This window comes from Balaenoptera musculus, chromosome X (assembly GCF_009873245.2).
Source record: "Balaenoptera musculus isolate JJ_BM4_2016_0621 chromosome X, mBalMus1.pri.v3, whole genome shotgun sequence".
NCBI classification, from domain to species: domain Eukaryota; kingdom Metazoa; phylum Chordata; class Mammalia; order Artiodactyla; family Balaenopteridae; genus Balaenoptera; species Balaenoptera musculus.
This window is the reverse complement of record NC_045806.1, coordinates 59,071,319-59,082,883: the sequence shown is the minus strand read 5'-3', so window position 1 is coordinate 59,082,883 and position 11,565 is coordinate 59,071,319. Positions and strand designations below refer to the sequence as shown.

The window sequence follows — 11,565 nt, the reverse complement described above, 5'->3', positions numbered from 1 at the left end:
TATGTGTTTCTGTGATTGGAGTTTATTTCATGGCTCTATTTTACATACTCTAATTATGCAGTACAGTCAAAGCTCATAACTGGGTCAAAGTAGAATAATATTAGTACATAAATCATATATTATACATTATATAATATGGTATGTAATATATGTAAAGAAATGCAGTTTTATCATTCAAGTGCATGACTGCTCAAACTAGGCTCACTGAATTCAAACTAGCTTATTGACATCTGTCGGGAACCTGTTCTGATGAATGAATAAGACTAATTTTTGGTCAGCATTATAATTGTATGCAGGTGGTGCTCCTGCACAACTGGAGGGTACCTAAAAACAGTTCGTTCTCCTAAGTGTTATAAATATTCGGCAGAATCTTGTTCTGCTACTCATTAGCCTTTTGCGTAACAAGAGAGGGTTTATCCAGCAAGGATGAACAGTCTCTGCAGTACCATCCTGGTTAATTAGGTTATACTACATTCTGAGAATTTTATGCAGCTGATGGGTCCAAAGTTATTCTTACTCTGACCCTTTTCTACTTACCAAATACCTAGTACCTGTACTAATGCAATGGAGATAAATATAGTGTCTTCCACATTTAGTCTTCATTTCCTATTAAACTTGAGTGACCTTAGGTCTTGGTTTGCCCAGGACAGTCCCCGTTTATGCCTGTTGTCCTGGCATAATTATTAATAGCACTCTCTGTCACTCAAAAGTGTCCCAGTTTGAATGGTATGGTCACCCTCTATTTAGCAGAAGTCTGATTTCTTTTAAGGCTAGGCCTAAAAGCAAAGGACCTGTTCTCAAACCAGTAACAGTACTTTTGCAGTAGCGGTATGTGAGTGAGGATAACAATGGGGTGGAGACTTTCCCCCAAATTAAGGAATATTTGGCATAATAGCTCTTAAAACAAATGATAATCAATATTTGAGTGCTTACCAAATGCCAGACATTGTTATACAGGCACTTGGTATGGACCATCTTATTCTGTTTTCACAGTCACCATGTGAGTTAGTTACTGTTGTAATCCCCATCTTCCATATGAGGGAACTGAGGCGCTAAGCATTATAAGCAAATTGTTGAAAATCAGACAGCCAGAAAGTGGTAGAGCTGGGATCTGAGCCCAAGCAGTTTGACTCTATAGAGTTCACATTCTCAACAATGACACTCTCCAAGGAAAAGACATTAGGAAGTGATGTGAAAACAAGGGTCAGTTGGTTCACTACAGTTGAGATATCAGTGGGCATATTGTAAAATGCACAAAGAAGGTGGCCAGAGGGGCGGTGACTTCTTAATGTGTTTGCTTTCCGTTCTGCCTGCTTCTGCCAGCAAGTGAAGGCAGAGGAGATCATCAAAAGAAGTGGCATAGCCCATCCTGACCTTGCTGGTTCAAAAACTACCTTTAGCAAAAATGGCTAAGGAAAGTGAGGCCAGGAACTTGTCCAGGGTCACCACACTAGTAAACTTTGGAGCCAAGATTCAACCTATTTCCTCTGACTTCAAGTCCTCTGACTGCAAATCTGGTGCTTTGAGAAAGGTTTTCTTCCCAAGTTAAGGGTCATATGGGTATTAAGCTTGTGGAAAGTTGAGGTTGGGACCTGTGGCATGGTTTGTGCTCTATCTTAATCATGAATAAGTGTGCAGCCTCCCTGTGGGATTTGCTGTTGCAGATCCTTGTGCAACAATTTATCTTTTTCCATAGTTGAATCATCTTGCCACATTGTATGCCAAATGAGGATACTGTTTCCAGTTTAAAAGCAATGCTCCCCATGTTGAAGTGATCAGCTACCTGTTGCTAGAACTGAAAGAACACATGGAAAAATCAATTTTCACATCAAACAGAGTCCAGACTTTAGAGTCTCAGTTGGCCAGTCTGTATCCTGCCCTCTTCCTCCACTGTCTATCCATGAAAGCCCTTGACAAGTCCTGTTTCCTCCTTATATTGCCAACTTGTCATGATCTCACCTTTTAGTCAACTCCTACAGCCCCATAGACTCCTTCCCCTCTGTAAACATGTGCATTTCTCTCTTATTCTAAAAAATATTCCTGGGCTCTGACATCCCCCTAGGTTGATATACTATAATAATGCCTTCCTTTCACAATCAAATTTCTTCAAAAAGGAAGTTACACTTGACAGCATTGGCTTCACTCATTAACCCCTTGCAATCTGGCTTCCTCCCTTGCCTCGTGTGTTTTTCATAGAGCACCAGTGAACCCCTAATGGCAAAAGGGGTTTCTGACCCTTTTGCAATACATGACATTGTTACTACCTCTCCCTTCTTGTAACCCTCTCATCCCTTGATTTCTGTGAAACTGTACTAGTTCTCACCCAACTATTCCTTTTTTGTCTCCTTTTTGGCATCTTTCTCTCCCAACTCCCGCAAACGGCATTCCTCCAAATCACTCTCTTCTTCCTAGCTCAAAGATTCTCACCATGGCGTGGGGCAGGTTTTAAAAAGTGACATGATCTGATTTACATTTTTTAAGAAGCTCACTCTGCGGCTACAAAAAGAATGGATTGTAAGTCAACAAGAGTGGAAGTAGAAGCCAGCTAGGTGTTGCAGGAAGTCCAAGTGAGAGATGACAGTGCCAGGACTGGGGTGGCGGCAGTGCAGAGGAGAGAAGTGGAGGTAGTTAAGACACGTCTTGGAGGTGAAACCAATGGAAATTGATGGATTAGATTTGGGAGTGAGAGAAAAGGAGGGAATACAAATAACTCCCAGGTTTCTGGCTTAGGCAACTGGATAGACGTTGGTATCTCTACTGAGCTATGAAAGATGGGGAAGGGGTGGCAAAGACTTGGATAGGAAAATCAGGAGTTTGGTTTGAAAATGTTAAGTTAGATATGATGATTAGACATCGCAGCGGAGACAGCCATGTTCCCTTGACTATCTTAACCACTGTTGTGACTTTAGCTATCTCTTATCTATGTGGGGAAATAAACTGGGTTAAGCACCTGCCCTACCGTCTGAGTTCTTCCTTCTCATTTCCCTCTTCCTTATATTGATACTGCTGGCCTTCTCTTCAAACAGACTTTAAGAATTTTCAATAACTCTTCTCCATCTGCTCTCACCAATATTCAAGTACTAGTAGTAAGGAAGTCCTGTTGAACCTACCCTGTGCATTGTTTCTCCCTCTCTGTTTCCATTGCCCCTACCCTCCCTAGTTTACATCATCATCGCTTTGGAATTCCCTGGCGGTCCAGTGGTTAGGACTCCATGCTTCCACTGCAGGGGGCACGAGTTCTAACCCTGGTCAGGATCCCGCATGCCACGCGGCACAGCCAAAAGAAAAAAAGAAGAACAAAAAAACAAAACAAAATCATAAATGATCATTATTTCTTATCTGATCCATTGCAGCACTCTCACTGCCTGTAGTCTTTCAATAGCTAATCTTCCCTACACACTACTACTGTAGAAATCTTTTAAGATTTCTGTTTAAATGTCTCCCCATTTCCCACAGGATGAAGTCTATTCTCTTTAGTCTAGTATTCAAAACACTTCATGAGCCAGCCCCTTCAACTAAACTAGCCTAGAAATGTTCTCCTTTTTGTTTTTGCTTATGCTGTTGATTCTAGTCAGCATGCCCTCCCCTGGCTCCCTTCTTCACCAGGTAAAATCCCATCTATCCACTAGGACCCTCTCAGATGTCACTGAATAAGAACCCTAGTTGCCATTTACTAAGTACCAGTTATTAAGTACTTAATGCTTGGTTATTAAACAAGCATCCTACATTCATTATCTGACTCTGCTTCTTGTGTATCCGTCTCATCTACAAGAATGCAAATTCCCTGAGAGCAGAGATCAGACTGTAATTCATCTTGAGGATTGAATCCTCAGCTGTACTGTACACTTAGTTGATGTCAGATAAAGTTTGATGAATGATTGAATGATGGCAGAACTTTGAGCTAGTTGCTATGGGAAGATGCAAAAGACGCATGAGAGCTTACATTCTAGCTAAAGAAACACATCACAGGAGAAAAAAAAATCCAGAATACTAAGTATTGAGGGGATACTAAATGGAGGGTTGAACAAAGTTAGATTTAACACAGAGTCATCCTGGAGGAATCAAATTTATATAGTAAAGGGAATGTTCAAAAACTTCAGTGTCAGGCAGACCTGGTTTTGAATTCCTGCTTTTCTGTTTGTGTGTGTGACTTTGAACAGTTATTTTCTCTAAACTGCATCTGTAAAATGGGTGTATTACAACCTCCTTTATAGGACTGTTGCAAGGATGAAATGAGATAGTATATCCAAGTGCATATCACAATACTCCATAACTGTTTAAAGAGTAGGGGGAAAAAAGCAAACTAGAATGTGGGATTGTCTGAGAGGTCAATTCATTTTGATGTGAGAGTTGGGGCCTTGGGCATTGGCTAGTTTGCATCAAATCATAGGGGCCCCCAGGAACCTGGAAATACTGATGGTAATTCTAAAACTGTTCCAGGATACTCTTTAATGTGAACCCTCACACTAAACCTAAAATATTTCCCTAACCCTTGTATAGCTGCAGAGAAAAAAAGGAGGGAAGGAAGAAGAGCTGCAGTTTCCAAACATCACTGAAAGTATCTGCTTACACACTTAACTCCAAGTGAATTTTCAAGGAGTGATTTGACATCATTGCTTGACTGGAATCTATGAAGCAATTTACAGAGTACCAGCCAGCATCTTGGGAAAGTGGTACCAGCTTTGCCAGAGTAAATTATTGAGATTGTTAACTCTTATATGGACATGGATAGTTAATGATGAAAAGCAGTGAACTAAGTTGCGGCACAGAATTGACTGTGTAAACTTTTCAAACAGTTTGTACCATTAATTAATCCCCCACCAAAAAGAGCCCGTCTGATGTGTTGGGTGGTGCTGGGCTCTTAGTGGCCACATTGTGTCTGTCTTTAGATATTTATATGGGTGTGTTTGCAGATTGAGACAATTCATAAAGCGTTGACGCTGATCCTTTTTTTTTTTTTTTTGCGCTAAAACTGAAATTCGCGGCTATTTTAGTAATTAGCCCCGACTCTTCCTTCCGCTACTCAAATCCCTCGAAACTACATCTCCCAGCATGCTCCGACGCTGGTCTGACTTCATCTCAAATGGCCCCGTAGGGCAACAATGGTTAGTTTTGACTGTGCTTATTTGTGCTATAAAATATCGATCCTAATTGGCAGTTATTTGGGCTTTTATATCTGCCGACCTCCGTTTTTGAACTGTAGTCACTAAATGTAGGGGTTCTGGCCTGAGAAGGCCCATGCATTCCTTCAATTGGATGGGGAGCAGGGACAGTGTCACCGGCGATCTCGAAACTAGGAGGGAATGTTGACCAGGGAGCACCGCTGCGGCCGATCAGAGGAGCAGGAACCGGAGCCCGGGCTGAGTCCGAAAAAAGCCGGATCCGGACGGTGGCTCCGGAACGGCTGTAAGTGGAAGATGGAGGAGCCGGAGGAACCGGCGGACGGTGGGCAGTCGCTGCCCCCGGTTTACATTTACAGTCCCGAGTATGTTAGCATGTGCGACTCCCTGGCCAAAGTCCCCAAACGGGTAAGAAAGGTTGGGATGAAAGACCGTGGGTTTTGGGGGTGTGGGTGGGGGGCCGGTGGACGGGGGGGCATTAGGAAGCGAAGAGGATACAGGGCTGGGGGAAATCTTCAGCAGAAATTTGGGCGGCTGTACCAGGTGATGGAGGAAGTGTTCCTTTAGAGTTTCCTGAGAGCGCAGCGGGGCGTCCAATGGACAGGTGGGGGTGGGGTGGAGGTACGGGGGAGGGGATGGCATGGAGGGGATGGTGTCTCTACTGTCGGGGATCCCCGAAGTGGAGAAGAAGCTGCAGGAGAAAAGTGTTCCACCATCTCCGTAAGGCCCGATAGCTTTCTCCTTAGCGATTTAGATACTTTGTATCGTCTAAAGTGCTTTGTAACTGTTAAGTAAAAAGAAGGGAGGGGAGTTAAACTGTTAAGTAAAAAGAAGCGAGGGGAAGCTGCAGGAGAAAAGTGTTCCACCACCTCCGTAAGGCCCGACAGCTTTCTCCTTAGCGATTTAGATACTTTGTATCGTCTAAAGTGCTTTGTAACTGTTAAGTAAAAAGAAGGGAGGGGAGTTAAAAGTTAGTTCCTTTGTTCAGGATGATGAAGTCGATGGGATTTCTCTGAATTAAATATTTGAGACTATTTTCTGCCTTTTTTTTCTTCCTTTTTTGCTGATGTTTTTAGGCCAGTATGGTACATTCCTTGATTGAAGCATATGCACTGCATAAGCAAATGAGGTAAGTTGTGCTTGAACAGAGCCCTGAACCCAGGTGTTCATAGCCTTAACTTCCTGCTTCACAGTGGGGCTAATTAGGGAGAGAATGGTCCTTTTTTAAAAGTTTTTTGTGATTCACAGTGTTGGTAATCTGCCTGTAACCTAATAAAAGCTCTTGAAGAATTAAGAAAACTCGAAAAAAGTGCATGAAGCAGTTAAGAAATAGGACTTTATTGCTGGGGGGGAAGTATCCTAGGGATAGGTGTTTTGTGGAGGTTTCGGGGTGAGTACATTTGGGTACTAAAACCTATCTGATAGAAAAAAAGATGTTCAGCTAGGAGGTGTTCTGGTTTTGGGGTTGTTTGTTTTTTGTCTTTCCTAAGCCAGATCTGAGAGTATGGGTTCAACTTAAGACTTTTAGATACACCATTACCACCACTAAACTTTAATGATGAGCCTGGAGACAGTCAAGACCAAAGGAAACTCCTGGAACCAAGGCCATAACTCAGCACAGAGCTAAGTGCTTCTTTAAAACAAAACAAAAAAATTAACTTGCTGTTTGTCATTATAAGAGTAAATATTATAACCCTGACACTTGTAGGATTATTTGTGACATTTTCTGGCCAATTGGGTGAGCATCTGTCTATGATGGCTAGTGTGATAGGCTTCATTTATCTCCCAGAAGGTAGTGTAAATTTTATCCTTATTATTAACGAAATCATTTATTGAATATCTTCTTTATGAATGTTTTTCAACTGTTTTTTAACCCATATGTTTGGTAAACAGAAAAACTACATGCTTTCCATTAAAGTTATTCAACAGTTCAAAAAATTACTTTGACAAACAAGAAATCAAAGCAAAGCAAAACTGTCTAATTTCCTTGCTGTTAAGTAGGGAGGCGTTCAATAAGGATTTGTTAAGGAAGAGGAAGGGTATTAAAAGAGGGAGCAATTAGGGCTGGGAAACATGGTACAAGAAACTGTAAAATTTTTATTGTAATGGGCAGAGTTATCACTTCTGAGGGTGTAGACATGTTTTCTTGAAGAAGAAGCAAGACTCCTTGGATCTTGGCTATATATATTTACTTTTTGAGGCTGAGCTTGCTTGCTGATGGTAGTAGCCTGTATAACCATATTAATTGAGGAGAAACTCATGGGCATGTTCCCCTTCAGCAAGCAAAAAAAACACTAATGCCTCCCTGTGGCCTGGGTCATGCTTTTTAAACTTGAATGTGCAAATGAATCACCTTGTTAAAACACAAATTCTTTTTTTTTTAATTGTATAGTTGATTTACAGTCCTGCTTAGTTTCTGGTGTACAGCAAAGTGATTTAGATATATATATATTCTTTTTCATATTCTTTTCCATTATGGTTTATCACAGGATATTGAATATAGTTCCCTGTGCTATACAAAGGACCTTGTTGTCTCTCCATTTTCTATATAATAGTTTGCATCTGCTAAGCCCAAACTCCCAATCCAAAATATATGGAATGTTTCACAAATTTGAGTGTCATCCTTGCATAGGGGCCTTGCTAATCTCTGTATCATTCCAATTTTAGTATATGTGCTGCTGAAGTGAGCACTGAAGTACAAATTCTGATTCAGTAGGTCTGAGGGGAGGCTGAAATTCTGCCTTTCTAACAAGCTCCCAGGTGATGCTGCTGCTGGTCCATAGACCACCCTTTGAGTGGTGAGGGCTCGAGAGCAGTAGTGGCAGTGGCAGAGTCAGGAAGAGGATATGGGGACTAGGCAGCTAGAAGTTAGAGGTGGTTAAGTCCTGTTGTTAGCTTAGCACCCTGTATTCTCTCCATCACTCCTGTTTTCACTTCTTGTGAACAGTGGGTTGAGAGCTTCTGAGCAAAGCCCAGTTCCAGCCTATTTGTTCCTTCTCTCCTTCCTCTCAGAGGCAGATGTGAGGGACCAATTATAGAAACTTTCACATTTTTTGGTTGCCTATTGTTTTATCCTTTAATATTAATAATAATGACAGTTATCCACAAAGCATTTTTATGTATGTTATCATTTAATCTTCACCTAAGTCCCATAAGATATCCCCACTTTACAGATGAGGAAACTGAACTACAGAACAGTCAGCTTATCTGAGGTTATAGAGCTGGTAATTAGGACGGGAAGCCAGTTCTCTGACTCCAAATTCAAAATTCACGACAATACAGCTGCCTATTAAAGTAAAAATATAGTTGAAAGGATTGTATTTGCCCAATTAGGAAAACTGATTCAAATGAAAATATCTCTTCCTACTGGTTTGTCATGAAAGTTGTAACTCACAGAGCAAAACTTGTCTAATACCTGATTATTTAACTTAAATATAATAACTCTTTTTTTTTTAGCCTGCCTATAAACTCAAGGGAGATATCTATCCTCTCACCCCTTTTTAATGGAGTCACCACGTAGATGTGAGGAAATGAAGACTGTATTGCAGTGGAGGAACAGAACGTGTTTATTGCCTCAGCCTCCTGGAACCAGAAGCTGGAAGCTGTATTTTTGCTCCAACTACTGGCTCCTGCTTCCAGGTTCTGGCATACTCTGGATCTGACTCACTCACCTTTCTTTGTTCCCTGTTATTATTAGGATAGTTAAGCCCAAAGTGGCCTCCATGGAGGAGATGGCCACTTTCCACACCGATGCCTATCTGCAGCATCTCCAGGAGGTCAGCCAAGAAGGAGATGATGATCATCCAGACTCCATAGAATATGGACTAGGTAAAGTCATTACTAGGCAATGACGGGAGATAGATGACCTCCATCTATAGATCATAACTACTTAATCTTTTGTAACTTGCATGATGGTCTTTAATACTTTTAAATTAACAACTAATATGTTAACCACAATATTAATTTCTTTGTTTAACCACACTCCCATATGAGTTGAGCAAAATTAATGCTGGATCAAATGGAGGAAAACCTTTCAGTTGCTTGGCGCCCTAATAGCAGTGCCCAGATTGGGTCTGGCTGTATGTACACTGATTTAACTGTCCTGTGACCTTATATTTTAACTTCAGTGTATATTTATGTTCTTGCTAAGTTTGATACCTTATCTCTCATTAAACAGCTGCATTTTTAAAAACCATAAGTGGCCAATAGGATAGTCTAGAGAAACAGCATGATTTAGTAGAAGGACATTGGACTGGAGGTGTGTGTGTAGGGCGGGGGTGCGGGCTTAAGACACCAGGGGGTCCCAGACCTGGCTCTGTGTCATCACAGATATGACATATCACCTCTCAGTCCTCAGTTTCTCCATCTATAGGATGTGACTAATCTTCAAGGTTTAGTCTTTCTAGCTTTAATACTAAAGAATTCCTTCCCCAACATTGAAGGCGTTTAGCTCTCATTTGGAGCTGATGTTAGCACAATAGCTTTCTGGTAGGGTATGTTGTTGTCATACCTCAACCTACTCCTCCTAATAGGGTACTGGACCCAATTCCAATGTGTGGAGGGGGGAATTTTCCCCCACACCACCAAACAATGCTCAGGACACCAGCTTGGTGTCCTACAATTCAACTCAGTTCTGACACTCTCTACCCAGAGAGAGCATCAGATTCCACAGGTGAAGTGCTCAGTCCCACAAGACTTCTCTCCACGTCAGACATCAATTGCAAACCCAAGCTGTTACCTGTGCTCTGGCTGACAGGCTGCAAATTGGAGGTTCTAGCAACCTCACCAACTCAGAATGCCAAGCACAAGTCCATGTTGTTACCTGTACTTCTGTCCAACTCTCTATAAATCAGAAATTCCCATGACCCCCTCCTTGGATTTAATTAATTTGCTAGAGCGGCTCACAGAACCCAGGAAACCCATATGTTCACTAGATTACCAGTTAATCATTAAAGGATATAACTCAGGAACAGCCAGATGGAAGAGGTGCATAAAGGCAAGGTATGGGGAAAGGCCGTGGAGTTTCCATGCCCTCTCCAGGTGTGCCACTCTCCCCAGATCTCTACGTGTTCACCAACCCAGAAGCTCTCCAAACCCTCTCCTTTGGGGTTTTTATGGAGGCTTCATTACATAGGCATGAATGATTAAGTCATTGGCCAATTGGTGATTAAACTTGTTGACCTAAACAAGTAGGCTGCCAGATATTTCTCCATCAAAGATGGGTTTGTTTGGGATCAGCAGAGAATTGCAATTTGGGGTCTGCAACCATGGCAAGCCATGGCAAGGGAAGGAGAACACTTTTACAGAGAGGGAAAGGAACTTGGGAGAGCTATGGTTTAAAAAAAAAAAAAAAAGAGTCCATGGCTTTTCATTGACTGAGTCCTTGCTAGGAAAGAAGAGAAGTCTTTCTTCTCGTTAAACTTGGTTATCTTTCCAGGTGTGAGAGCTCCCCCTTCTGGTCTCCTGACTATTTAATTGAAGTTTCTGTTTATTCATTTTTTACAAACTCAATCACCAGTTCCTCTCGCCTCACACAGGAGGTCAGGGGGGTGGAACTGATAGTTCCAACCCTCATAATTCTACTGGCAACCAACCCCCATCCTTAGATGTGGTCCACAAATTACCTCATTAATATGACCAAGACACATCTATAACTCATCATTTAGGAATTCCAAGAATTTTAGGAACTCTGTGCCACAAACTGGGAAGAAATACAGTTGATCCTTAAACAGCGCATGGGTTAGGGGCACCCACCCTCCGTGCAGTCGAAAACCTGAGTATAACTTATAGTTAGCCCTCCACATCTGCAGTCGCGCATCCGCGGATTCAACCTACCGCTAATGGTGTAATACTGTAGTATTTACTGCTGAAAAAAAAATCCACCTGTAAATAGGCCTGCGCTGTTCAAACCCATGTTGTTCAAGGGTTAACTGTATATTCCTTATTATAAATCATAATATCACACCCCTCTTTTTCCAGCTTATCTTTTAACAAGCTCTTCTGATGTTTGCCTGAAGGTTATGACTGCCCAGCCACTGAAGGAATATTTGACTATGCAGCAGCTGTAGGAGGGGCTACAATCACAGCTGCCCAGTGCCTGATTGATGGAATGTGCAAAGTAGCGATCAACTGGTCCGGAGGGTGGCATCATGCAAAGAAGTAAGAAAATGACCTTTCTGCTTTCTATCTCTTTCCTTGAGTCAGTTTCTTATTTATGTAAACTCTTATGTTTATTGTATTGGCAGTTATTGAGAGATGTGGTGTGTGTGTGTGTGTGTGTATGACACTTTACTACGCCTTCTGAAGAGATACAAGTAAAATAAAAGATGACATAATATAGTGGAAAGTGTACTATTGAAAGTCAGGGCACCTGGGCTTTATGCCTAGTTTTTCTACAAACTTGGCTGACTGACTTGGACAGATTAACCTCTCTCGGTCTCAGTCT

General features: G+C 41.7%; 1 protein-coding gene and 1 non-coding gene across 3 annotated transcripts in view; one reads left to right on the top strand and one right to left on the bottom strand.

Moving 5' to 3' along the window:
• The first annotated feature begins 5,097 nt into the window (after positions 1 to 5,097).
• The window catches only part of HDAC8 (histone deacetylase 8), a 238,562-nt gene continuing 232,094 nt past the window's right edge, over positions 5,098 to 11,565 (top strand). For both annotated transcript variants that reach the window (XM_036840554.1, XM_036840555.1), the window contains exons 1-4: positions 5,098 to 5,528; positions 6,197 to 6,249; positions 8,818 to 8,948; positions 11,138 to 11,279. In XM_036840554.1, coding sequence (XP_036696449.1) covers positions 5,304 to 5,528; positions 6,197 to 6,249; positions 8,818 to 8,948; positions 11,138 to 11,279 — 551 coding nt within the window. In that variant the 5' untranslated portion in view covers positions 5,098 to 5,303. The remainder of the gene's footprint in view (positions 5,529 to 6,196; positions 6,250 to 8,817; positions 8,949 to 11,137; positions 11,280 to 11,565) is intronic.
• On the bottom strand, positions 7,708 to 7,811 carry LOC118889394. Its single transcript, XR_005018528.1, has one exon. It is a non-coding gene; the product is annotated as a U6 spliceosomal RNA (small nuclear RNA).